Source organism: Salvia hispanica, chromosome 3, assembly GCF_029641045.1.
Source record: "Salvia hispanica isolate PSC_SH4W2 chromosome 3, Shi_PSC_v1, whole genome shotgun sequence".
Lineage (NCBI taxonomy): Eukaryota > Viridiplantae > Streptophyta > Magnoliopsida > Lamiales > Lamiaceae > Salvia > Salvia hispanica.
The window spans coordinates 2471548-2499419 of record NC_142694.1 but is presented as its reverse complement, the minus strand read 5'-3'; the positions used below and the strand labels follow the sequence as shown (position 1 = coordinate 2499419).

Below are 27872 nucleotides of genomic sequence, written 5' to 3'. Positions count from 1 at the left end.
ACCAAAAATCGACATAAATGTATATAATATGAATTTAATGTGAAATTAGTATAGTAAGAGAGAGGGAAAGAAAATAAGAGAGAAGTAGTATTAGTAGATTGTGGGTTCCACACTAATAATATAATATTTTTAAATGTTTAAAATTTTTCACATCTATAAATTGGTCTAATTTTTGTGAACAGTCCAAAATAGTAAAACTTGTTTATTTTTTTTGAACGGAGGAAGTATCAATTAAGATATTCATTAGACTCTTAATATAATTATTTTTAATTTAATATATATATATATATATAATTTTTAAAGTTATATTTATACATATAGATACGTGAAATTCAAAGTTTTGAGATTTCTTTTAGGATAGAGAAAGTTTTATTTTAACTATTAAGGCATGCATCAATTCAGGGTACACATTAATTAATTTGAAGAATATAGAAAGTTGAAGAATATAATGTGGGAAATCAATCATCTCTTTCTCTTGTATCTTCCCCAAATTCTTAATTTTTTCCGATCACTTTAAAAATTATAAAAAAGTAATTTATTTTTATAAATGAGCATTTCTTGAATTTAACTAGAAAAGTAGTCACTAGGACAAAAAAATACTCGTGGGTCCCCCAATCACAAAGAAAAATGAGGTTTTAATGTGACTAAATATATTGATAGACAGTTTTGCATGTAGGGGAAAAGTAAAAATAGTATTTTGTCGGCCACCTACTCATATTCCTTTCATCTTAAATCACGATTTTTGTGGGCCGTCCGATTTCAATTTACCCTGTTTTTGCAGCCGTTGATTTGGCTCCGTGGGCCAAAGTGTTATAGCAATAGGTGTATTATAATTAATTCAAATGTTAACCTTAATCAACTTATTTATTACCCATGGAAAATGTTGGTTAATTATGGAGCAAATGCAGCAACATTCTGACACCTTATTTTACATATATCAAACATGTTTTATTGTTTTACCCCACATATTTGTTACATAGTTTGATTAAAATGTTTGTATTATAAATAACACATATTAAAGATATTTTATTGATTAATTTTGTATTAAAATTTTGTAATGTCAATTATCACGACTATTAGTCTTCCACGAATAAAATCTACGTCTAACTCAAAATATTCATCTGAAAAAATGAAAGTTTACATCGTCGACATTTACTACTCTCCATCGATCCACTATCTAGAGCTTCGATAGTTACCAAAACACATTTTAATGTAAAAATTGACCAAGTAAAATAGAGAGAAAAATTATTCAAATTAGTGGAGGTCATAGTATAAAATATGGAAAAAGTTTATATGTTTTGTGGATGAATCTAAATAATTGATTATAGCATACACATCATCGTTAGTTCATTACACCGTTTAAAACGGGCCTTATTTTTTTAGGTTAGAATTTCATCATATCATCAATAAATTAGATTTTGTAAATCCTCCATGATTTACATACTAAAAACACTCAAACTAAAATTAGAGCATTGCCAAATAAGATTAACCTTTAATTTTAGCATTACCAAATATAAGAATTACCATATAAAGTGATATGATAGATTCTAATCCAAATCGCCATTTTCCATGAATTTAATACTTTGGAATCTAACTATACTAAGTAAATAACTTATCATTCTTTTTCAATTTTTGGGACAAATTTCTATATAAATAAAACCAAAATAATGATTTAATTTAAATAGAATCCGGCCCAATAACGAATAACATATTAAGCGGGCCGCATTTTATACAAAAATCGGCCCAATAAAAGCGCCGCATCTAATAACGACGTCGTTTGACGAAAAAAAATTGAGAAAGTAAAAATAAAATATCATTGCTAAGAAAAGACCGAAAATTTCGTTCAAGTCTTTATTTTACTCTTATAATTTTTCGATTTCAAGACAAACCTTTACCTCTGGAGAGAGAGAGAGAGAGCTGAAGGAGAGGAAAACAAGAGAGAGAAAGTAATCGAAGAGGAAATTAAACAATCTCCATTTCCGCTGATCTGGCTCGAAGAGGGAATTCGGAGGAGGATATGGAAAATGATGATTCTGAATCGGGGTTTTGGGCTGACTTTGACAATGGTGGCGGTGGTGGTGGTGAATTAGGGTTAGAGGTGGATGCCGAGCTAGCAAACGCGATGGAGACGGACGAAATGTTTGATCTTGGCGGCGAATCGGGCGAGAGAAGTGAGGATTTCCTGCTGTGGCTGAATGAGAGGAAGGGTAGGCAAGATGATGGGGCTAGTGGAAGTCAGGAGCTGAAATTGGATGTTAATTTGAATTTGGGATTGGGTGGTGAGTCTTCGTCTTCGACTTCCGCGGCAATGGATGCTGTGAGAAGAGAGAGTTCTGATCGCGATTCGCAGAGTAAACGACCCAAAGTTCATTCCTTTTCTCTGTAAGGACTCCCACTCCTAGGTGCAAAGTGCTAGTAATCTGGTTTGTAGTTTGTTAGGTTGATATTTCTATTTGAAAGTAGAAATTTTGGTGATATTTGCATATGTTTTTAGCTGTCCCAAGAGCAATTTATAGGCATGAGTTTAAAACATTGATAGCTCATCTCTGGTTGCTGGTTTTACTTTACTAGAGACCTCAGGGTGTGGCACTGTTTAGTTGTATGTTGAATTATCAGCATGTGGTGTTAAAAAAATTTGATCTTGATTTGTGTATTTCAGGGACTGGGGCACTCAGTTCGAAAATGAATTTCATTACCTTCATCCACATCATGGCAAGTTTGATGATGAGGATTTGCCTGATTCTCCGATTGGTGGAGACGATGCAACAAACAATATTGATGCTGATAGGATGGATGATGCGGAAGTTCTGATGGATCTGGCCGATAGGATAGATGATATGGAAGTTCGGATGGATCTGACTGATGACTTATTGCATATGGTAGTGTTATTAATAATTAGTACTATTGCTAATGACTCTCATGGCTTTAATTTTTTATAGCTGGTTTTGATATTAATGCTTATTCTATTCATGCAAGGTTCTCTCTTTCTTGGAACACATAGATCTTTGCCGAGCTGCAAGGGTTTGCCGGCAGTGGAGAGATGCAAGTTCTCATGAAGATTTCTGGCGGCACCTGAATTTTGAGAACCGCCACATATCTCTGCAGCAATGTCAGTAGAGTATTTCTATGGTCTCTTATTTTGCTAAAATGCTACTCCATCTACCACTGTTTATTTATACTGGCATTAAAGCTGTGATTTCAAGCTTCACACTATAATCTGAGTCTATGTTGAATCTTTCGTATTTCTTCTATATTTTTCTGAAGTACTATATGACTTATTTATTAAACCGATACTTATCTATTCTAAGGTAGATAAATATACAGCAGAACAGTTTTTGTACCTTAAGTTTGACTTGATATGTTTCTAGGCTTGTATTTTTAACTGATCTCATTCACGATTGTTATTATCCTTGTCATAGATAAAATTCATCAAACTGAATGTATGGCAAAACAGGTTTTGTAACTTAAGTTTGACATGTTTGACACTGACTTGACAAGTTATCTGTTCTGTTGTTTAACTGAGATCTTCTTCTAGTTAGTTATTATCTTGTTAAAAAGAAATTTTTTGACAATCTATGTGATGCTATATGTTCTTTTCTACTAATATTCATAGTCAAACCTCATGCGTTCTGATAATATTTTGTTGAACGAATTTGCTTTATGGCTAGACTTAGTTAAACCCGTGGGGCATCTACTACAAAATGTCGTGACCTATTGAAGTAACCAAATAAAGTTGTGTTGGACTATGGATTTATTTTCTGCTATTAGGAGTGATGCTGATGATGGCTGGCGGGGAAAGTACACTCTTATTTTCTGGAACTATGCTATAAAACTGTTTGGCAATTTGCACGAATCTGAAGTCTATTCTAATATATGACTCAAAAATTCTTCTATTGGCTAGTAATTTATTTGTTTGTACCTAGATGTTTCAGTTTTTTGGTCCCATGAAGAAATTAACTTTCATGATTTTTTTTCATGTATCAGTTGAGGACATGTGTCATCGATATCCCAATGCTACTGCTGTGAATATTTATGGTGCCCCTGCTATCCATCCCCTAGCGATGAAAGCCATGTCATCACTGAGGTAAACTGGATTTCGATTTTACCCGACAAACTTGTATGCTAGTAAACTTGATATGCTAGATAATTCTTTTATCTTTTGAATTTTCAACAGAAATCTTGAGGTTTTGACCTTGGGCAAAGGCCAGTTAGGAGAAGCCTTTTTCCAAGCATTGACAGATTGCCACATGTTGAAGAGTTTAAATATCAATGATGCTACGTTAGGTAATGGTATTCAGGAAACCCCCATTTCTCATGATAGATTGCACGATCTTCAGATTGTTAAATGCCGTGTGGTTCGCATCTCTATCAGGTGATAAGTAACTCCATTTCTGTTTCCAAGTTCCTCAATTAGTCTTCCAATATTTAATGTAAAACCCCAAAATTTGCAGGTGTCCCCAGCTCGAGACATTGTCTCTAAAGCGCAGTAGTATGCCACATGCAGTTCTCAATTGTCCCCTTCTGCGTGAGCTTGACATAGCTTCCTGTCACAAGCTTTCAGATGCTGCAATTCGCTCAGCTGTGACACCATGCCCACTCTTGGAGTCCCTTGACATGTCAAACTGTTCATGTGTCAGTGATGAGACACTACAAGTCATATCTCAGCATTGTATACATCTCCGCATTCTTGATGCTTCATACTGCCCTAACATCTCTCTTGAAGTAAGTTCTATCTCGCATCGCATCCAAATCTTGTTGTTTATATGCTCACTTCAATTTAGTACATACAGACGTGGGCCATCTAACATGTAATTACCCTTTGCAGTCTGTGAGGCTTAATTTGTTGACGGTTCTGAAACTTCATAGTTGTGAGGGAATAACATCGGCTTCAATGGTTGCTATAGCTTCGAGTTCTTTGCTCGAGGTTTGATTACACTCTCCTCTTGTGTATTTCAACAAAATTTGTTATTGTGATGATGATGTATGATATAATAGGCTGGAATTTATCAAGTTTGCTGATGCTCCCTATGCATTTTTTTCTAGGTTCTGGAGCTTGATAATTGCAGTTTATTAACATCAGTATCTTTAGATCTGCAACGCCTGAAGAACATAAGGCTTGTACACTGTCGAAAGTATGTCCCATTCTTTCACATGAACTTTGTCACCTGTTTTTTGTCTGCAGAAAATGACCAATTAATTGCATTCTTTGCAGATTTATTGATTTAACTTTGAGGAGCAGTGTGCTGACATCAATCACAGTTTCAAACTGTCCTTCTCTCCAAAGAATCAGTATTACATCAAATGCACTCAAAGTATGCCGTTCTTCATCATAGATTATGATTCCTCACAGTGAACTAGTGCTTTTGTCTTTAAAGTTATTGTAATCCATACCCCAGGGTTAAGTGTACTTCATTTGTTGAATTGCAGAAACTAGTTTTGCAAAAGCAAGAAAGCTTAACGACCTTGGTCCTGCAATGCCCTTCTTTGCAAGAAGTGGACCTCGCTGAATGCGAATCATTGACGAATTCGATTTGTGAAGTTTTCGGCAGCGGAGGTGGCTGCCCCTTGTTGAGATCATTAGTTCTTGACAATTGTGAGGTTAGTTACCATATTTTTAGTAGATGTATATTCTAAGGATTCTTTCTACGGTTTGTTGTCATACCTGATTGTGTCCATTGCTCTTTTTCAGAGATTGACAACAGTGAGTTTCCGCAGTACATCTTTGGTTAGTCTTTCACTTGGTGGTTGCCGTGCTATAACGTCTCTTGAACTCAAATGTCCTTACCTTGAGCATGTCTCGTTAGATGGTTGTGATCATCTTGAGAGAGCATCATTTTCACCTGTAAGTCACTACCTTATTTTTAACTGGTTAATGCAATTATTCCGATTTTCTGTTTCTATGTCCTGCTTGATTGGGAAGCTATTGGATTTTCTTTGTAAAATGTCCGTCTTTAACAGTTTGAGAAAAGGCATAAAGCTATCATATTCATCAATCTGCTCTTTATCCGCCTTCTGCTCATCACCCTGCCATAATTTTTATGAATCCATTGCAGGTTGGTCTCAAGTCATTAAATATGGGAATATGCCCGAAACTGAATGTGCTCCTTGTTGAAGCACCATCAATGGTTTCCCTTGAACTAAAGGGCTGTGGTGTATTATCTGAAGCATTTATCTACTGCCCTCTTCTTACAGCTTTGGATGCATCTTTCTGCAGGTGAGTTTACTTAGTAATTACCATGTGTTTTTTTAGCTTTTTGCAACCTTTTTTAACAGATCAAGTTGATACAAACGCATCTAACTTCCCTTGCGTTGTTAATTTGCACAGCCAACTCAAGGATGATTTCTTATCCGCTACTGCATTTTCATGCCCCCTTATCGAATCATTGGTCTTGATGTCATGCCCATCTGTTGGTCCTGATGGACTCTCATCTTTACGCGGCCTTCGCAGCTTGACTTACCTCGATTTGTCGTACACCTTTTTGGTTAATCTGCAACCTGTTTTCCGCTCCTGCTTGTATTTGAAGGTACTTTACTGCATCTGAATCCCCAATCGCTCTTCCTTTTGTTAGCTGAAGCTGCTTGTTATGTTTAATCCTGTGAAGCCTATCGAGTAGTATGCTCTTACAGTCATGTTAACCTGTACTTACCTACAGGTTCTGAAATTGCAAGCATGCAAGTATCTCAGTGACACGTCATTGGAGCCTATTTACAAAGGCAATGCTCTCCCAGCTCTCTGTGAATTGGACTTGTCATATGGGACGCTCCGCCAGTCGGCGATAGAGGAGCTGCTTGCTGGTTGTAGGCACTTAACTCATGTCAGCCTGAATGGTTGTGTCAATATGCATGACTTGGATTGGGGTTTTCACAATGGACGATTATCTGATGTCAGCACTTCTTACGAGTTGTTTGGTGGCTCGTCCGGGGAAAATGATATGCTTCTGCCTGAGCACGAACCTAACCGCCTGCTCCAGAATCTTAACTGTGTCTGCTGTCCAAATATCAAGAAGGTGGTTATTCCTCCTACCGCGAGATGTTTCCATCTATCATCTTTGAATCTTTCCTTGTCATCAAACTTGAAGGAAGTCGACATATCATGCTGCAATTTGCTCTTTCTCAACTTGAGGTATGTGTATTCACACTAAATAATGTCACGCTTCTTATCCTGTAAAAATTGAGTTTTAATACTTCGTATCTGTTTTCATTAATTTTTCAGCAATTGTAACTCGTTGGAGATTTTGAAGCTCGATTGTCCACGTTTAACCAGTCTTTTTCTTCAGGTATGATTTAACTACACCCATAACTAGTGTATATATATACAATAAGTGCCAATGGTTACGTATAACTACACTTTTTCACTAAATTCACGTAAACATTTGCACATAAGCCCGATTAATTTTATGTTAGCTGACAAGATTTGTTTATTTGTTTTGTGACAACATTCATGTTATGATATTTCTCCCTATTTAACTTTTGTGGCTTTGTTTATGCATATGCTGTGATACACAGTCTTGTAGCATTGACGAGGAAGCTGTCGAAACGGCTATAATTCATTGCAGTGTGCTGGAGACACTTGATGTCCGTTTTTGTCCAAAGGTAGTGCCTATTCCTTTTAAGTACAACACGCACACGTCGATATATTTTTCGTAGTTTTTAAGCATGCTTCTCTACTCTACAGATATCTCCACTGAGCATGAGTACACTACGCCAGGCATGCCCGAGTTTGAAGCGGATCTTCAGCAGCTTAGCAGCGACGTGATGCAGTAAGAAATTACTACTCCTACTGTATAAGATATTGATGCTAATAGAGCAACGACGCGAGCCTGTCCTGTCACTGTACATACTGAGTTTTGCCTTTCTTAGGGCTTAGGATATAAGTACTATGTTAGGTTCTTGGTGATTAGGAATATTTTTACTCCAGTTTTTTTCCTGTGTGTGATCACTCTATTGTTAGTTTTGTAAGCTTTAATCTATTCAACTTTGACTCTTTTACTCTATTTTAGTGATTTCTACAGCTTCTATAGGCAAAAATAGCTTCACGAGAGTACAAAAATCTAAGTGATAGTTTTAGAGATAATCAAGTAAGATTACAACATTGATTCCAATTTCTTTAACTGGGGTCGAGTATCTCGGGTGATGCATTCGTGTATGCATTCGCCATCGCCTTTCCTTTCTCGAGAACGGTCTTCAGAAGGTTGTCTGAAGATTGAACCGGGTGCCTGTTCAGTGCATTGAGTGTGGTCATTGCTTCGATCAAGGAACCCGAGTCCTTTGTTGATACAAAGCAAAAAATGTCATCTTGCTTTGGATGCATCTGTAACGCGAAGATAAATACTGGAGATTGCCTAATTCTTTGATCTGAAAAGAACGACGAAGAAGAAGATGAGGAATCGCACGACATGCGACTGATAATTGTCAAACCTACACAAAAACACTTCAAACTCATATGAATCAAATTCAAAGCTTTCTTTCTTTCGCTGCATTCTAGTACTGCTATATATTTTTTACTTATGTAAGTTTCACACCAGATATTGTAGGCCATCAACTAATAAGATGTTGAGACAAAATGAGAAATAAGAAAATGGAAGCACGAGTGTCAGTGCACACTCTGGACTCATATAATTATTTTGCAGTGGGCCATCAACTAATAAAAGTAGAGCGTGTGCACTAATACTCACGCTTCCATCTTATTTCTCGTTTTGTCTCAACATATATCCCTCTCTCTCTATATACAAGTATAAGAAGGAGAGTTGTAAAGATTTTGGTTTCATAACTTCTCCAACACATAGCTTTACTCAAACTGATCACATAGATAACGAGAAAAGATTCGTTCGTTCATATCATACCTCTTGACGTATTTATCCATCGCGTCTGCAGAAACACCGGTCCATGAATAAGATCATTGAAAATTACTAAAAGCAAAACCAAAGCAATATAAACATATCAAAATCAAAATCAAAATCAAAAAGAATAAGTATCCAACTACTCAAGTCCAGCTACAACATCACTGAATAGTCTCAATAGGGTGAAATTTATAGTATTCGTTAAGTCGGGGGGCAAATTGCAAAAGACTGATTGGGTAAAATTTGTAGTATTCGTTAAGTCAGGGGGCAAATTGCAAAAGACAGATTGTTGTCACTTGTCATTGTCGGTGGTGATTTTAGTTGGAAAATCGGACTCAAAAACTAACTGACAAAACTTCTCTTCTCTTCCACAGCTAAACTCTCTCTCTCTCTCTCACTCTAAATTGCAGCCATGGCGAGTCAAGTTTGGGTTTTCGCATCTCTCATTTTCTTAATTTCAGCTTCTTCTGCAAGTGGCCAGAGTATGCTTCTTCATCTATAATTATTGCATCTCATTTCCATTTAATTAGAAGCTGCATTACTCTCTTTTGCAATGTCTTGGTATAGATTTGAAAAGGGGAAGTTAAATTAATGCTAATTCATTCACTTTATTGGAAGTAGTTTGCTGATCATCTTGTTGATCTTAATTTGGTGTTGTTATTAGCGCTGTTTGGTTTAATTTATTGAGTAAATGAAGCCAGATCTCTAGATTGATTAGTTTCCCTTTTTAAGTATGCATATTTGTGGAAATTCAAGGCTTCATCAATTGTGAATTGCCAAAATTATTTTGGGTATGAATTTATTGATGTATGAATCTGGAGTAGACAAAAAGGTAACTATGAAAAATGAATAATGTGTGAAGATTCATCATCCTGTATTCTTTAAATTTATCATGAGAGCTTCAATTTGAAAATTTTGATGATGCTGAAACTGGATCTTGCTTTACTCACTAACAGTGTGATAGATTCATTCTTTCAAAAACTGGATTTTCTTGGTGTAATCTTGAAATCGTGTTGATCTCGTGGTAACTGTTTCGAGTAGCAACGAACATTTTTGCTTGCACTACGCTTCGGTTTTAGTATGAGGGCGTTATAGATTTTGAATGTTTCTATTTCTCTAAGCAGATATTTACATTTACTTTGATGGATTCGACGAATTTGAGCTTGTGTGATCACATGGTCGTCTGAAAACTCTATCATTCCATGTCTATAAACAGATATGATTGATTCATTCTTTCAAAAACTGTGTTATTGTTTTCGAGTAGCAGTAAACATTTGCTTGCGCTATGCTCCCGTTTTAGAGTAAAAGGGCGTTATAGATTTTGATCGTTTCTATTCAGTGTATACTTTGATGGATTCGACAATCCTGAGCTTGTGTGATCGTGTGGTTGTCCACGAACTCTATCATCCTAAGTAAACGACAAAATGCAGGTAAAGTGACGGATAACCCTGCTGATGAGCTCGTGGCCGTGGTCAACAGCAATCGAACAGCTAGCAAACTGTCGTCCTTGTACAGCAGCCAAGGCCTCGCGTGCATTGCTCTCCAATACATCAAAGCGTACCAAGGGGACTGTGGTGCCGTAGGCGGACCAAAGGCCAAGAAACCGGCTGACTCTGAGTTTGCTGAAACTTTTGCTCCTGCCTGCGGTGTTGTGGCCTCGACCCTCGCCCCCATCACCGGCCGCCTACTGGGGTGCCAGTCGAAGTACCTGAAGCCATCAGAGGCGTTTTCAGAGATCTTGACGAAAAACAACAAGAGCATGGAGATAGTTCAGAGCAAGAACCACACAGAGGTCGGTGCTGCTGTTAGTGGCTCGGACAGTGGCTCGTACTTTTGGTGCGTGCTGTTCAGTAGTGGGAAGTCGAACAGCAGCTTCGCGTTGGAAGGGACTACGGCCAAGATAAGCCGGCCAGGATGCTTCAGCGGCGCCAATGATGTGTGTAGTGGCGCTGTTTTGTCGAGGACGCCTCGTGTTTGGCCGGCCGCGGCCGCTGGTTTGATTGCATTGGCTTATGCATTTGGATTTTGAGATGAGAAAGATTTTGATACACCAAAGCTCTTTGAATTGCATCCCACAATCTCTTTGTTGATTGATTTATTACATTCTTGGATGTAAGTTTGGAAGAACCACAATGAAATGTTTTTTTTGTCACTTTATTCTCTCATGTTTTGGCACACACGGAATTGTTCGCGTTCGTGTTTGTGTTCGCGGCCGCTGGTTTGATTGCACATGGAATTGTTTGTGTTCGTGTTCAAGGTGAGTGGGTAATTACGATAAGGTCATCGATAACATTGTCACTAAATATATCATTCCCTTTAATACCTCACATCATTTTGTACTTATTTCGTCCTTAAATAACATCTCCTTCTTTAATTATTACTAATAATTATTCATGTGATCCATTTTTGCATTCCTTATTTCAACTTATTACAAGTAGTATGTTGTGAAGAATAAATAAAAGCAAGAGGAAATAAAAATACAATAGTAAAATGAAAAAATTACAAAATAAATTTTGAAATAAATAAAAAATGAGAGGGGTGTGTGGCCCACCCCCTTGCTTGCTAGGGTGACGCCCGTCCCATCACCCCACCCGCATCGAGTCTCATGCTCGGAAACATGATGCCCACTCACCATTGCAGATGAACATACATAGGAAACATGACACCACGACAATTTTAACATCTACCTATATACTCCATAGCATGTATCCTAAATTTATGTATTCTACAAGGCGTATGTATCAATGCAAGCATCCTCTTTCTCGATTTATGTGTGTCATTCTTATGCATGGGTCATGCAAATCATCTCTGTAACGTTCCGATTTTATCGAATGTCTCCGAAGGGAGTATTAGTGCAAGAGCATCAAGTGATAGAATCAATTGATTTATTGGGCTTGAGTTCGATTCATATATTTTAAGTTTCTAATTTTCTTTTGTTATTTTATTTGTATTTTTCATTTTCCTTGTGTTATGTGACTCGGGCTCAGTATAAAATTTCTGGATTCGTCATTAGCATATACATTGAGAAGTTTCTCTAGAAGGGCCCATTAATGTGTAATTAAGACATACTAAAGTCAATAGTTACAAAGATTCTATCTCACCCATAAAACAAAACACCTCTTTAAATCTCACCATTGTGCCCATAATTCTCATAAATGTTACCAACTTTATAGATGAGGGTAAAAATGAGAATTTCTTCTATAATAGCCAATTCTTAGCTGGCCTCAATTGTGTATGATTTTGTTGGTTTATGCAAAAAGCCCACATTTCTGCCCAAATATAACAAGAATTAGGTGAATATATTAATTTTTGTGAATTAACAGAATTAGGTGAACATTTAAATTTCTATGAATAAACTTTAATTTTACCTATATATTAATAGTCTCATATGGGACAAAATTCTCTCTCTCTCTCTCTCTCAATGCCAATGAAAAAAATTTAATTATGAAGAAATCAACTAATTTCAAACTGGAAGCTAGTAGGAAGGTTCATGAATCATGAGCATTTACACAACAATTGACATGAAATTTCCAACTATATTAAATGTTACGCGTATTTAAAAAAATGAAAGTACAAAAATATAAAGCAGTTCATTTTGCTACATAAATGTAAGGGGAATATTAAATAATTTTAATATTTACAATATTTACATGGTCATGAGATGCCTTTTGTCAAGTGGAATAAATGTCTGCTCTGGAAAAGAATTCCACTATTGTGCTATCATGCAAATAGTATGATAAAATCAGACCTCTATTGAAAAGAAGCAAACAAAATTAATTTCAATTTTCCAATGAAATTTTGCATTCAATAATTAATTGGTATTTTTTTAATTTACTAATGGTATGAGTAGTACAGAGCATTTCATAGTCATGTGGTATCAATTGAATGTGTGACATCTCGATGCCAATTTTATACTACTGAAAATAATATTTTGTATAAATAAATAGAATGTATGTACCTCAGAAAAAAATAAATAAATACAGAACTACATTAGGTTGCAACAATTGTATAATTGAAATACTATAAACTAACCATAGCATAATTTTCTTCCACCACTAAAACTCTTATTAGTCTATTTTAATTCATTCATACAAATTAATAAACTCTTATTAGTCTATTTTAATTTATCCATACAAATTAATCATCTACTATCTTTTTTGGTACTATGATTTGTTTTTCTACATATATCAACTTTTTACTTTCTTTTCATATTTATTCACTTATATTTACCATTCTGATAATTATTTAACTACCTCGTATTTTATTAATTTCACATTAACATCTGCGTAGACGACAAATAATATTTGAAAGTGGATAATTATATTTATTTTCCGTTGTAAATGGATAGGATATTCGCACTGACCGAACCTTATTTAGTATCCTCTTTGTCGACAATAACGGTCATCACTTTTATTTCATTTTTTGTCATTTAATTTTTCCGTTCCATCAATTATTTCGCATTTAACGCCGCGTTATCCACTACGGACGCTATCGGTAACGAATTTAGAAGGTAATTGAAATAGATTGCCGAAAAATTCAAAAAGCGCGGCTAAATCATGGTTCGTTTCGCAAATTCATAAACCAGTCGAAAAGCCATAAATTTCATTCTCAGTATAGCCGGATGATTTTTTTAGTAGACCGCGCGTGAACGAATTACACAGAAGATAATATTGTTTGAATAAAAACATCAAGAAAATAGTAAAAATAGGGTTTTTAAAACTATGAAATGAAGCAAAATTTGCAATATATACAGAAATATGCGCAGTGCAAATTTTCCAATGTGAATGCATCAAGAAAAAGGCAAGAAGGCGAAGCCATTTGTGGCAGTTCGACAAATCCTTCACTCAATTTCTCTCTCTACCGCAATCTGCATCGCCCTTTCATCCACTTTTAGCTTTCAATTTTTTTTCCCAAATCTCAAACACTAGTCTTCGTCAATGAATTCAGATTCCCCTATATATACAACAGCTGCTGCTGCTTTCTTTATTCATATCGCCAGCCGAAGCAATTCATTCCCTAAATTGCCCTCTCTCGCTCCTCTTTTAAATCATGCTTCTTTTACTCCACTCAAATCAACATCTTTCCCCTCTTGCGATCCTCCCAATTCCGCGATTCCTGTCCCGTTGATCCCTTTTTCTGGCCCCGATTGTTGCCCATTGCTTGTTATCAGTCGCGGATGCTCGTTGTGGGTTTTGATTTTGGAGGAATTATTCGTGGGGTTGATCCTAATTTTGTTGGGGGTTTGATTTTTTCAATTGTGGGAAGCTAGGGCTAGTTTGTTGATTCTTGCCCTAGAATCTTGTTGGTTTGGGTTGAAGGAGTGTTCTTGAGTTAGTAATGAAGAGGGGTAGTGGGGATGATGGGGAAGGGGAGAACTTGGAGTTGAAGAAGTTAAAATTGTTTAGTGGGAGTGATCAGAATTATATCGACTTAGATAGTCTAACAAATGAAGGTGAGGAAGAGGGGGTTTTTGCTGAGAGTAGAACTGTAAATGGCGAGCATGTTGATAGGAACTTGAGCCATTTTGGTAATGTAGTCCCTAATGATTTTGATGGCTTGAGTCTTGGTGGTCTCGGGGGGTCGTCGAATATGTGGGACTACGACCTAAATTTTGATATGTTTTTTAAGGGGGAAGGGCAAGGTTTGCCTTTAGATCTTAACATTCCATTGCATAATCCATCCCCTAATAGGAACAAGGGCCTTTTGGCATATGATCAGTATCCTGATGAGAGGCTTGTTAGTAAGGGCAAGGAGGTTGTCGACCTTGTGTCAGACGATGATGACAGTGATGTGGAAATTGTAGGGTATACGTGTGGTTATAATCAACAAATAGAGTCAGGGGAAAGGTTGAGCCTTGGATTGGGGCTGCCTAGATTGGATAATGGTATTGGTGAGAGCAGCCTAGCGGCCAGTGGTGCGTATAGATATACTGATGAAGAAAAGGGGAAGGGTAGTGATATGAATTCGTGGTTATCGCTTAAGGGTAATTCTTTTTTTAATTTGGATTCGGATACTGATAATGATGAACCAGTCCAGCTGATTGAGCCGAATGACGGACCAGTAGAGCTGATTGAGCCTCCTCTAGAAGCGGTTGAGGGCCTTGAGGCTATGCTATTGCAAGAAGAAGTATTGGCTAGAAGAGCCGCAATGGCTCCAAGGGACCAGGAGAATCGGAGAAGGGCTGCTAGGCAACTTGCTCGTGTTAACATTTTCGATGAGAATAGAGGAGACCAGCCTTCTACTGAGAATCAACAACCACCCGCCCCTAATCCTATGGAAGGGTTGGGAAAATTGCCGGGGCCTTTTGGTGATGCTTTGAAGATGGTGAGAGAGAGAACCTCAAAGCGAGCAGCTGAGCAGTTGATTGAGTGGAGCCCCTCAGTGAAAGATCAGCAAAGAAGCGTTGCTGCACCCTTTGTTCCTTCGCTGCTCAATATATCACTGAAAGCTCTTGCTGAATGTGCTGAGGGAATGGTGTCGCTCAAACAGGTTCCAGATAACCTCCGAGTAAGACTGACTAACAGATTGTGCGATAAAGGTTTAATGAACGTTGGTTTTTTGAACTTTCTGGTGGAAGGATCTCCAACTGAGATACGCATAAAGAATTGCTCGTGGCTAACTGAAGAGCAATTTCAGCAGACAATTGTAAAGTGCGAGACAGATAAATTACAGGTATTTTCTATCAGTTCTTTAATTTTTTATATGCATTCACACACATATATGTTTATGGGCATCCTCATCTTCTATATAGATTCTGAGAATGTGAATAGGTAACGGTATTTACTCTGCTAGTGTGGGTAGTGATAGGTGATAAATTCTCTATGACGGGGCCAATAGGCAGCCATTAATATTGTTGTCGTTTTATGAGCCTTTGCATACCTATATCCAATCAAGTGTTCGAAACTACGGATAGGCTCTTAAATTCTCTGTTTATATCCCTACATGTGTGAGTTGATAAGTGGTTTAATGTTTTGTTTATTTGTTCTCCTTCTGGATGCGCCTGAGCCATTCTAACTCATGCAATTATGTTTTTTCGCCTAATGCTAATGCTCGTGTAATTATCATGGTAGAACAAATTACTTACACTGATATATGTTTGCAGGTGCTCCAACTGGATCTATGTGGGCAATGCATGCTTGATATTGCGTTCAAGGACATATTAAACAAAAATCAAAAAAGTTTTTCTAGATTGACTATCATGTCTGTTAGAGGCGCCTGTCGTTTATCAGACGATGGGCTCAGGAACCTTGTCAAGTCAGCCCCTCTACTTAGGTCTATCAATTTGGGTCAGTGCACCCTTCTAACCTCTGATTCCGTCAACTGTATAGCTGATTTTTTGGGATCAGATCTGAGGGAGTTATACATAGACGAGTGCAATAAAATTGACGCGATGAAGATTTTACCCGCATTTAAGAAATTCAGATATTTGGAAGTCTTATCCGTTGCTGAAATTCATACCATAAACGATCAGTTTGTGGACGGACTGGTCACTGCTTGCGGTCAAAGTCTCAAGGACCTCGACTTTGCTAATTGCGTGTAAGTTATTTTAGTTAGTGCCTCTTGCTGATCTATTTTTTCGATTATGATTTAACAGTCATCTATTTCACTCGCTGCAGCGGACTGACGGATTGCTCTCTCCAAACCATTGGCAAAAGTTGTGCTGATTTGTGTTCGTTGAACATATCCAACCTGAATAACTTGACAGATCTGGGGTTGGAGCATCTTGCCAATGGTTGTAGATCAATTCAAAAGCTCAAACTTCGCCACAATGAATTCAGGTTTGTATCACCTTTGCAACTTATGCAGCTTCACTGGGTTAAAAGAGTCATGTAAATTATGCATTGGTAATATAGGGACATGATATAAAGCCGGAAACATATATCTTTACATCAGTAACTGATGGTTGATCTTCTGTGTGTAGTGATGAAGCTGTGGCTGCATTTCTAGAAAGCTCTGGCGAGGCATTGTTGGAACTTTTACTGAATAATATGGCAATGGTACCTTTACTGATTTTGGCCCTCCTTTTATTCTATTTCGATGTTTTTAACCAACATGTGGAATTTGGCAGGTCGGACCCCTTACTGCCTTGTCAGTCGCCAAACGTTCAAGAAAGTTGTTGACTTTGGATGTATCATGGTGTCGCAAAATCAGTAATGAGGCTCTAGGATTGATTGTTGATAGCTGCTCGTCGCTGAAGCTGCTGAAAATCTTTGGCTGTAGGCAGGTGTGGCCCGAATTTATTTGATGCATGAGCTTTTCATAAATATTACTACTAGTAAACAAAGAATTCTTGATTCATCTGATGCGCTAGATGAAAGCAGATATATTACTATGTTTGTAGATTTAAAGATAGGTTGTTTTTTGTCTTCATGAATAAACTCTCGCGATATCATGCTTGCTGCACGCACTGCTATAGAATAACCCATGAAAAGTTTGATCTGAATGCTCAAATGATACCATGTTGTGTGAATTATAACCTTCTCCATGCTCGTGAGTCTTGCTGGGTACGAATTCAATGTCGTGATGTTTAGAAAAGGGAAGATTAACTGCTATAGATTGATAAAATATGAGCAATAAGAGTTTTTTCCTGATTTATTTATACTCTCCTTTAGATCATGTTTCTTGATTTGATATGTTTTTCAGCATCACTTATTAAAAGGAGATTGATTGTTTTCGTTTTCCAATGATTCGATGTAGATCACTGTATCTGTTTCTGTTTCTGCAGATCACCGCTGGGTTTCTTCAAGGTCACTCGAATCCACTTGTGAGGATAATCGGGTCGAACTTCACTCCACTAATGGATCATCTGGATCTGCTTGAACCTGAGGAGATGTTCTTGCGGTACTCACCTCTTCCAGTTTTCTCAGAAGATTGACATACTCATATAAAGCGAGAAACAGAGCTACAAGATGCAACATTCGTAGCGTTCCAACGATGCGACTCTCTGTAGGGTGCTGCAGTTTTCTTCATGGATTTAGATTATTTTTGTTGGAAATTTTTGCCATCTTCATTAGCTCAGTGCAAGTAACATTAAAACAAACTTCCCCTCTGAATTTCATGATAAGATATTTGTGTATATATATATCATTGTTTTTGTTCACATGGTGATATGTTTGCTACACTAAATTCACCACATATCTGTAAGAGAGAGAGAGAGGCAAAAATCTAAAATAGTAGAATTCACCACATACATACAAGTTGAAAAGGAAAAGCTGTAAAAAAAACCTTCACACAAACAATAAATTCAGCAGAACTTCACAGCCTAGGACTTCCACTTGAGCACGAAGGTAAGGATGATCAAAACGACGATGATCCCGGTTGAAGAGCCTCCTGCCCGATGAATCCAGTAAGGATCCAACCCGGTGATGCCGTGCTCCATGAAACCCGAGACGGCTATGGCCATTATCAGCAGCAGCTGCAGGAGGGGGAGGTACGACGAGAAATTCACCGGCTCTTCCTCGAGCTCTGCCTCAGAGATCGAGCCGCTATTGATGTAGAGAGGTGAGAGTATAGCAAGAATTGCTAAACCTATGGCCAGAGCCCTCTTGTCATGGGCAGAAAACCTGCTGTTTCTCCTCACTGCTTCTTGCTCCATTCAAAGGGACTTTTCTTCTGCTTTCTCTTTCTCTAATGGCATTTTTAGGAGATGGGAGCTTCTAAAACAAGATGTTGGAGTCTAGAGAGATAAGATAAGAATAACTAGAGAGAGGTTGGAGAAGCCCTCTCCATTTGTGGTAAAGATATGTGGGAATCTGATGCTTGCAGCACTATGTTAAATTCTGAGACTTCAAAAGGAAACTCAATAAAAGTAAAAATGAATGTAAGATATGTGTTCATTGCATAAGAGATAGGTAAGAACAAGAATTTACACAAAGAGTAAGAACTAGTCAAAAGATTTAAATGAAAAATGAAGAGAAACAGCAAGTTTGATACACTTGCTCTGGGAAGCAGGGAGGTGGGACGACGTCGTTGGAGGGCTGTTTGATGCCTCTGCATCCGGGAGATCAGCAGGCGCTGTACAGTGCAGCTTTGCTTATCAAGAAACTGAAGAAACCCGGCTTGGCCAATCGAAGATCTGCAGGCTAAGACGAAGCATCAAACATCAAAAACAGTATGCATTTCTTGGAAGATGCCTAATGCTGAGGAAGAAAACAAGTGTAGAATTGTACAACTCTGCTTGTCAAGAAACTGAAGAAATTTTGCTTGGCCACATGAAGATAGCAGGTGAAGACGAAGCATCAACCATAGACGAGTAAATTAGTACGTAATCAAGAACAATGGTGTGATCTAAATGCAATGCTGCAATGTTTTGCATCAACTAGCAAATGCATTACAAGTTTGCCATGATGCATATATCCAAACGACTGCTGGAGGAGCGGTCAAGACGAGCCTAGCGACCAACAAAGTGTCGTATATGTTCAAGAATGGCTGCGAAAGTCGAGCATGGCAGCATTACCAGTTCTGCCACTTTCTCCTCTGAAACTCACTCACAACATCAGTTCCTCCACATTACAAAACATTACAAAAAACTTGAATATGGAAATCAAATGGAGTACTATATAATGATACATAATATAGATGAATTATTGTTTGGGAATTCTGAATTTTGAAAATTAGAATATATAGCTTCTATCAAAACAAATTTTGAACTCTTACCTAGCTAGAAAAAAATGTTTCTCTATACCAACTAAGCCACTTGAATATAGGGGACACCTATAATATTATGACCAGCTAAAAATAAATATAAGATTATTTTGTCTCTAGTGGACTTTATGATTTTAATCAATAGTTTGACAAGCTAAAAAACGTGTACATATATTTATAATTTGCTGAACCATGAATTTTCGTGATAATTAATTATCCACCTACCCACCGGTCGCCATGGAGTATTAAAAATGACTTCTACTTATGGAGAATTTCTATGCATATAATATATCACATGCCAACTATATAAAAAATCAGAAAAATTAAGATCGCATGAGTCCCAATCATTTCCAATAATTTTGAAAAAAAATATCATTTAAATAAGAGTTTTAATGAATTTATGGTCAATTACTAGCTTGCAAATCATACAAATTAAATGATAATTAATCACAAAAGCAAAACTCTAATCTTCAAATTTCAACGGGTACATTAAAGGAAAAAAAGCCTATAATTAATTAAAATCGTGTAAATGGCATCACATTAAGACAATAATTCGATTTTCATGCTATCATAGAACAAATTAGTTCTACTAAATTTGTACTCCCTCCGTCCCACAAATATTGTCCCATTTTTCCATTTCGGTCCGTCTCATAAAATTTGTCTCATTTCACTTTTTTATCTTTTTTTGTAGTGGACCTTATATTCCACTAACTCATTCCTACTCACATTTTATTATAAAACTAATATATAAAAATAGGACTCACATTCCACTAACTTTTTCAATTCACTTTTCATTACATTTCTTAAAACTCGTATCCGGTCAAAATGGGACAATCTTTGTCGGACAGAGGAGTAATTTCTATCGCAAATTTTTAATTATAATGTTTACTACTCCCTCCGTTCCATAGTAATAGAGGCGTTTTTCCATTTTCGTCCGTTCCATAGTAATAGAGTCATTTCCCTTTTTAGTAAAAGTCAACACATTTTTCCACACCTACTTTACTCTCTCTTACTTTTTTCTATCTTCATCTCTCTACCTTTTTTATTTTCCACTTTATTCTCTCTTTACTTAACTCACCTAACACAATTTTTCTTAATCTTCTTACCGAAAAGTTTTGCCTCCATTACTATAAAACGGAGAGAGTACTATTATTTTATTATAAAGTTATTATTATTATTATTATTATTATTATTATTAGTAATTCCACGTTTGACCGTGATCCACATGCACCACATGCGGCACGTGCCACCCATTTTTAAGATAAAAATGTCACGCGCTGCCGGAGTCTGACCACTCTCTCTCTCTAGAATCATGTCCACCACCAGTCTCCTCCGTTTCTCTCTCTCCCCTCACACCTCTTCTCTCCACCGCCGCCGCAATGAGCTCCTCCCTCTCCACTTCAACCTCCGCCCCGCAGCTCCTCACTCGCCGAAATTGCGATCATTCCCCCGCGTTTCCTCCAAGGCCGTCGAATTCCAATCTCGCCGCGAAATCCGGCCGGCGGAGGAGGAATTGGAGCCTAAATCGACCTCCACCGTGCTGCTCGATGTGTCCGGGATGATGTGCGGCGCCTGCGCGACGCGCGTGAAAGCGATCCTCTCCGCCGACGAGCGCGTGGAGTCGGCCGTGGTCAACATGTTGACCGAGACGGCGGCGATCAAGCTGAAGGAAGGAGGAGGCGTCGGGGAGTCCTCGGCCGTGGCGGATGAGCTGGCGGAGAGAGTGTCGGCGTGTGGATTCGAGGCGCGGCGGAGGGCGTCGGGGATGGGGGTGGAGGCGAAGGTGCGGAAGTGGAGGGAGACGGTGGAGAAGAAGGAGGCGCTGCTCGTGAAGAGTAGGAATCGCGTGGCGTTTGCTTGGACGCTGGTGGCGCTCTGCTGCGGAGCTCACGCGTCTCATACTCTGCATTCTGTTGGTATTCATGTTGGTCATGGTGAGAGACAATTCAGCTTTGATGTTTGGTGTAAATGCTTATGATCCTTGTGTGCTGAGTTCATCTTTATTTACTTATCATGATTGCTATATTACTGCTTCTCTTGGAATGTTTGATGATTAACTTCAACTTTAGAACATGTGTTGTTGAAGTATGTATCAATGTGGTTGTTTGAAACCGTTAATTGGCAATCTTATTCTACTCAAACCATACTTTTGTTTTATATCATTGTCATTTCCCCATTATATTGGTGTAAATGGTGCCATTCATTTTATTTTGTCTAGGGTCATTCATGGATATTCTGCACAATTCTTATGTCAAAGGTGGCTTGGCTTTGGGTTCTCTGCTGGGACCTGGACGAGGTTAGTTCATTTAAATTTGCTATACTGGTTTTTTGTTGTTAGTTTTTCATATTTGAAATTGAAACACTATACAAGATTTATATGCTCTTATTATGGTCCAGATTTGCTTGTTGATGGATTAAAGGCTTTTAGGAAGGGCTCACCCAATATGAACTCCCTTGTTGGCTTTGGATCAATTGCTGCATTTGCAATAAGTGCGGTAAGGATATAATAAATGCTGAGTTCTTCTTTTCCCAAAAGAAAGTTATTAATCTCCATGTTGATACTTGTTTGTATCTGCATTTCGTTAATTGATTTTGGTGTTTTTAGGTATCACTTCTCAACCCCGAACTTCAATGGAATGCTGCATTTTTTGATGAACCGGTATGGTTTGTTATAAATTTGAATTTGGTATTTCCAACTGATTGAAAGAATAGTTCACTGTGATTACCGATCTCCGTGGAAGTTGCAAACTACGTCATGGGATCTAGTTGAAGTTTTCTCACTGAAATGAATTGACTTTCTAGCATGCAGGTTATGCTTCTTGGGTTTATCCTACTGGGACGTTCCCTGGAAGAAAGGGCCAGACTCAAAGCATCCAGTGACATGAATGAGCTATTAGTAAGTTCTAACTGTTAAAATAAAAAACTTTAAAAGGGTTTTTCTCGTACTCCATGATTTGGTAATTGTTATCTCTTTGCATGAGTTGGTCGAGTTTATGTAACACGAATCAGTATAAATTTCATGTGACGTATCATATGGCAATCATATAGAATCATCCTCTTTTTATTGTCTTTCACATATCTTGATCGGTAATTGATTATATGGTTGTGCTACAGTCACTTATATCAACTAAATCACGACTTGTCATTGCTCCCTCTGGAAGTGATGTCTCATCAGACAGCGTTCTCTGCTCTGATGCAATGTGCATTGAGGTTCCCACTGATGATATTCGACTTGGGGATGCAGTCTTGGTCTTGCCTGGAGAAACAATTCCTGTGGATGTAAGTGCTCCATACTAATAATTTGTTTATAATAAATGCTAAATCTCGAATCTAACACTCCTTGGAGAGTGGCTGAACAGATTAACTGTAAAATAATTTGTTAAAGAATATTCACAGCCATTGTAATGGTTGGAATCAGAAGACCAAATGTGATTAGTGGTTAGATCGTTGTAAAGTTTATAGTTATTGGTGGGTCTGAAATCACTAAGACACTTTCTTTGTATATATGTAACATGTGGTTTTATCTGTATTATCTATTTATAGTACAAGTCAAAATATGCTTCTTTACTGGATTACCTGAATTGCAAGATTGTCTGCACAGGGAAAAGTTCTTGCTGGTCGAAGTGTGGTGGATGAGTCCATGCTTACTGGTGAATCTCTTCCTGTATTCAAGGAAAATGGTGTTTCTGTTTCTGCTGGAACAATTAATTGGGTAAGCCTACCCAGAGTATATTTGCATACAACTAAGATGTTATGCAGTCATGTACTATCTGTTAAATCATGGTTGCTTAATGAGTCATGGCCATACCTAAACTGATGCCTTTATTGCAACATGTTCCAGGATGGTCCTTTAAGGATAGAGGCAACGTCCACTGGTTCAAACTCAACAATATCCAAGATTGTTAACTTGGTGAGCTCTCTCATAACATGATATCTGGACATAGGAAATAGACATTCAGCCCTAGACAACAGGAGTACAATTTATCTATTTGCTTTAACGATGAGCTCTCTCGTGGTCCTGGCATTGAGGGCTCAAAAAATTTTCATCTTGTTATTCCCTATCAACAAACACTTCTAGACCACTCCCTTTGTCAATCTCTTAGCATGTTTTTTTATATAAAACTCAAATGCTCATTATGGATGATCAGAAATCATAGAATGGCCCATTTTGGAATTTTCTAATATGATTCCTCTACTTACCCCTTCTTGTTTGAAGGTTGAGGATGCTCAAGGACGTGAAGCACCTATTCAGAGACTTGCGGATTCAATTGCTGGCCCTTTTGTATATAGTGTCATGACATTGTCAGCAGCCACATTTGCTTTTTGGTGGGTTTATTACATTCACTTTTATACAATGAAGTTCTAAATGCATGAATGTATTTTCTTCAGCTGCCTGAATTAATCATTTACTAGATGTGCTTTGCTTACTGCATCTCTGTTCCTCTCAGGTACTATATTGGAACTCATATCTTTCCAGATGTCTTGCTTAATGACATAGCTGGGCCTGATGGAAATGCACTGTTACTAAGCATGAAGCTTGCGGTGGATGTTTTGGTCAGTAGTTCTGACTTTATGCATATGAGTTAGTCTCGACTCTTGATCCTTACCTTGTCTCAATACTGTATGCTCTTTTCCAGGTTGTGTCTTGTCCATGTGCTTTGGGCCTTGCAACACCAACTGCAATCTTAGTTGGCACTTCCCTTGGTACAGTTCAATGAAATTCTGTTTCATTTTGCTTTTGGTCTTATTCTAGAAGCTTTAATTTTGTTCACGCCCCATCAGGAGCGAAGAAGGGATTGCTTATAAGAGGAGGAGATGTACTTGAACGCTTGTCAGGGATAGATTACATCACCTTGGATAAAGTAAGTAGACTGATTTTTTTCTGGTATTCTTGTACTTGGAAGAAAATGAAAATATACTTGTATAACTTAATATATTTGCCTTTGCTATTTTCTACATTCAGACAGGAACTCTAACTGAAGGAAGACCTACTGTTTCAGCTGTTTCTTCATTTTCTCACGAACAATCTGAAATACTTCAAATAGCTGCTGCTGTGGAAAAAACAGCTTCACATCCACTTGCAAAGGCCATTATAGCTAAAGCAGAATCATTGAATTTGAATATTCCTAGCACAAGAGGGCAGTTAGTTGAACCAGGTTGTGGGACCTTGGCAGAAGTAGATGGACTCCTTGTGGCTGTTGGAAAATTAAGTTGGGTTTACGAGCGTTTCCAGCAGAGAACTAGCCTCTCTGACATAGAGAAACTGGAGCAGTCTGTGATACACCAGTCATCAGTGGATTATTCATCTTCTGTCCATTCAAGGACAGTCGTTTATGTTGGTAGGGAAGGCGAAGGCGTCATCGGTGCTATTGCAATCTCTGACAATTTACGAGCTGATGCTACATCTACTATAACTAGGTATATGTGTCTCCTGAACCAAAACAAAACACGTAGTTTTTGGATTTTCTGTGAAAAGCTACTAGTGAGTGATAGCTCCGAATAAAAAACTTGCTTAATGCTAAAACTGGAAATTGCAATCTGCTTCTGGGCCATTTCTATTCTTCTTATTTGGTTTCTTTCTTTTGATATTTTGAAAGGCTTCAGCAGAATGGAATTCAGACAGTCATCTTGTCAGGAGACAGGGAAGAGGCAGTGGCAGCTATAGCAAAATCAGTTGGGGTCGAAGATAAATTTGTGAATGGTTCTTTGACACCACAGCAGAAGTCTTCTGCTATATCAAGCCTTCAAGCTTCAGGCCATCGTGTAGCTATGGTAATTATCTATCTGTTCCTTATTCAAAGTGCAGATATGGATGGGTTTATCTTTGGTTTTGACATTAATTGTACTCAGCATTGTATATAGGCTTATGTGGAGGATTTCCACCATCATTTCTAACTGTTTTATGCATGCACCATTAAATGAATTACTATTCTGAACTAGTACTCATTGTGCATGTGGATCTGAAATGTCTACTATTATCGCACAAGTCTTCGATGAATTGGAAGCTAAAACTAACTTGTCATGTAAAGGTTGGCGATGGTATCAACGATGCTCCTTCTCTAGCGCTTGCTGATGTTGGGATTGCATTGCAAATTGAAGGACAAGAAAACGCTGCATCAAATGCAGCATCTATCATTCTATTGGGAAATAAGCTGTCACAGGTATGCACTCATCGCGGCATACATCATTCCGCGTTCTGTTAACTTTCATGTCTTTTTATGGGTCATATGTCGTCTAATCTTTTTAGTCTTCCTCCTATGCATATAGATTCCAGTGTTCGTTTAGGAATAAAGACATTATGTATTACTATTAAGCTAGGATTTCAATTTCGTGGCCTGAAATATTTACTTGGTCTTCTGGCAAGGTGGTAGAGGCTATTGATCTTGCAAGAGCAACAATGGGTAAAGTACGTCAAAATCTAACATGGGCAGTTGGCTATAACGCCATCGCAATTCCAATGGCTGCTGGAGTTCTGCTTCCCCATTTTGATTTTGCTATGACACCTTCTATTTCAGGTGCCTACTCTCTGTTTCTCTTGCTAACTCCCGTGCTTCGACCAAATATCTAACTTCTGACCATTATTGACTTTGTTTCTTTAACACGGTCATCTTCACTCATCATGTTTTAGGAAAACTAGTACTACTTGACTCTTATCAGAGCTTTTTATCATCAATTGATCTTTTAGTTCGTAACGTCTCGTTTGATGACATGTTTGTCTGAGCAGGGGGCATGATGGCTTTAAGCTCAGTCTTCGTTGTCACAAACTCACTGCTTCTGCAGTTTCATGGCCATCAGAAGAAGAGTGAAAAGAATGAAAGAAACATATACTCCCAGTCTCAGAACCAAGAAGAAAAGAGCTAAACCACGCATCTCTTCTCGATAAAAAGGATTTCCCGTTGAGTTATCTACATCAGCTTCAGGGCCTCCAGGAGGAAGACGAGGTTAGCCCCGTCGTTCCATCCCACAATAACGTGCCCCGCCGTTGATGTGGATAGTATATACAGAGTTAAGTTTCTCAGTTGAAAATAATAATTCCACACCCATTATATGCAAGTTATATTTGTTTGGAGTTATCCCACTTGTCCCACGACGAGACATCAATTCCTCGAAAAATCGCAAGTTTGGATTTATTTGCAAGTTGGTAGAGCAAGAGGAATTGATGCTATTTGTTTTGTTCCTCTAGAATTAGAGTTTTATGAAGTGTTATGTCATTTCTTTGTTGTAACGTTATTTTTCAGCAAAATGAATTCTGATTTCTCTTTTCTTTTTTCTTCAGTCTATATTTTGAAGTTGTAGTTTATTTTCATTCCTAAAAACATTAATGCTCGTTTGCTAGGGGTGATTAGGGTTGAGGAAAAAAACTGAAAACCGAATATCCGAACGGAACTAAACCGAATTTTTTCGGTTCGTTTTTTTTGGTTTTTCGGTTCGGTTCGGGCGAAAAAAATAATCGAAAAATTGAATTATATTTTAAATATAATATTATATATATTTATTCTATTAATTAATATGTTATATCATATATATAATATATATTCTTTTAATATATTTTATATAATATGTATTATATATATTCTATTAATTTTATATTATATATAGAGAGAGAGTAGTGATATAGGGCAACCATCCCTTAAATATATAAATAGAGAATAAATCTCAGCCACATGATCAAGAAAATTAAGGGTTGATATTCAACATATGCTTTTGAAATTGTCCCAGATTTTACTTCATTATAAGAATGAATTAGTTCACTATAGTAAGGCGGAGGCAAAATAGTCATTTAAAAAAGTTAGGGTTAAAATCAATTACACTCATTTTGAAAAATACATCGTTTCGCTATAACCCACTGCGTTTCTTCTTCTCCACTCTCTTCTCTCAATGGAAACCTAGGGTTCCACCGTTTCCTCTATCTCTGTTGCTCATTTCAGCCGCTTCTCTTACTTCCCGCTAAGTTTCAACATCTAGTCATCGTTTACGCCAACGTTGGGGTAGGGCTAGGCCATGGGATGTTTGCGGCGAAGGGTCTCGCCGGAGTGGCGTTGGGAGAGAGATCGGTGGTGGTGTAACCATTAGCAGTGATTGTCGTCTCTCTTTCTATATATGTATACTTACTACACTAATTGGATAAATATATAAAACTGTATATGTTTATGTCTCTATTGCAACTATGCTTCAAACTATAATTGTATATTACGGGAGTGAAAAAAATACACATTTACACACACTAATCTTATTCTTATGCATAGTCTTTCTAGAGAGAAAGATCTGCAGGGATGAAAAGAATCACGATTGGAACTTGATGAAGTATATTATGCTTACGGTGAAGTATACTATGCTTATAGTGAATTAGTATTGTGTTTATAGTGAACTAGTATATTGGCATGTGGT

General features: G+C 37.6%; 5 protein-coding genes and 1 non-coding gene across 6 annotated transcripts; 4 read left to right on the top strand and 2 right to left on the bottom strand.

Moving 5' to 3' along the window:
* The first annotated feature begins 1878 nt into the window (after window positions 1-1878).
* Window positions 1879-7994, top strand: SLOMO (F-box family protein). The gene is made up of 17 exons (XM_048115614.2): window positions 1879-2382; window positions 2660-2879; window positions 2977-3109; window positions 3985-4084; window positions 4175-4372; window positions 4452-4722; window positions 4826-4924; window positions 5044-5132; window positions 5213-5312; window positions 5428-5598; window positions 5690-5842; window positions 6054-6214; window positions 6326-6524; window positions 6654-7123; window positions 7214-7277; window positions 7507-7593; window positions 7676-7994. The coding sequence occupies exons 1-17, from the start codon at window positions 2018-2020 to the stop codon at window positions 7754-7756; spliced, it is 2961 nt and encodes a 986-aa protein (XP_047971571.1). The 5' UTR covers window positions 1879-2017; the 3' UTR covers window positions 7757-7994.
* Window positions 7995-9171: 1177 nt separating this feature from the next.
* On the top strand, window positions 9172-10997 carry LOC125211707 (uncharacterized). Its single transcript, XM_048111612.2, has 2 exons — window positions 9172-9322; window positions 10271-10997. Exons 1-2 carry the CDS (start codon window positions 9253-9255, stop codon window positions 10867-10869), a joined length of 669 nt encoding a protein of 222 aa, XP_047967569.1. The 5' UTR covers window positions 9172-9252; the 3' UTR covers window positions 10870-10997.
* Window positions 10998-11584: 587 nt separating this feature from the next.
* On the bottom strand, window positions 11585-11689 carry LOC125217313 (U6 spliceosomal RNA). Its single transcript, XR_007175725.2, has one exon. It is a non-coding gene; the product is annotated as a U6 spliceosomal RNA (small nuclear RNA).
* A 1931-nt stretch (window positions 11690-13620) lies between these two features.
* Window positions 13621-17940, top strand: LOC125214143 (uncharacterized). Its single transcript, XM_048115045.2, has 6 exons — window positions 13621-15512; window positions 15943-16376; window positions 16457-16618; window positions 16762-16837; window positions 16909-17064; window positions 17566-17940. Exons 1-6 carry the CDS (start codon window positions 14178-14180, stop codon window positions 17713-17715), a joined length of 2313 nt encoding a protein of 770 aa, XP_047971002.1. The 5' UTR covers window positions 13621-14177; the 3' UTR covers window positions 17716-17940.
* A 54-nt stretch (window positions 17941-17994) lies between these two features.
* Window positions 17995-18581, bottom strand: LOC125214144 (uncharacterized). The gene has a single exon (XM_048115046.2). It carries the CDS (start codon window positions 18433-18435, stop codon window positions 18103-18105), a length of 333 nt encoding a protein of 110 aa, XP_047971003.1. The 5' UTR covers window positions 18436-18581; the 3' UTR covers window positions 17995-18102.
* A 2192-nt stretch (window positions 18582-20773) lies between these two features.
* On the top strand, window positions 20774-26746 carry LOC125214416 (copper-transporting ATPase PAA2, chloroplastic). The gene is made up of 17 exons (XM_048115437.2): window positions 20774-21418; window positions 21703-21780; window positions 21882-21979; window positions 22090-22143; window positions 22294-22380; window positions 22599-22763; window positions 23086-23196; window positions 23326-23394; window positions 23701-23810; window positions 23933-24038; window positions 24122-24188; window positions 24267-24346; window positions 24448-24902; window positions 25082-25256; window positions 25514-25645; window positions 25849-25999; window positions 26209-26746. The coding sequence occupies exons 1-17, from the start codon at window positions 20797-20799 to the stop codon at window positions 26343-26345; spliced, it is 2697 nt and encodes an 898-aa protein (XP_047971394.1). The 5' UTR covers window positions 20774-20796; the 3' UTR covers window positions 26346-26746.
* Window positions 26747-27872: the final 1126 nt, after the last annotated feature.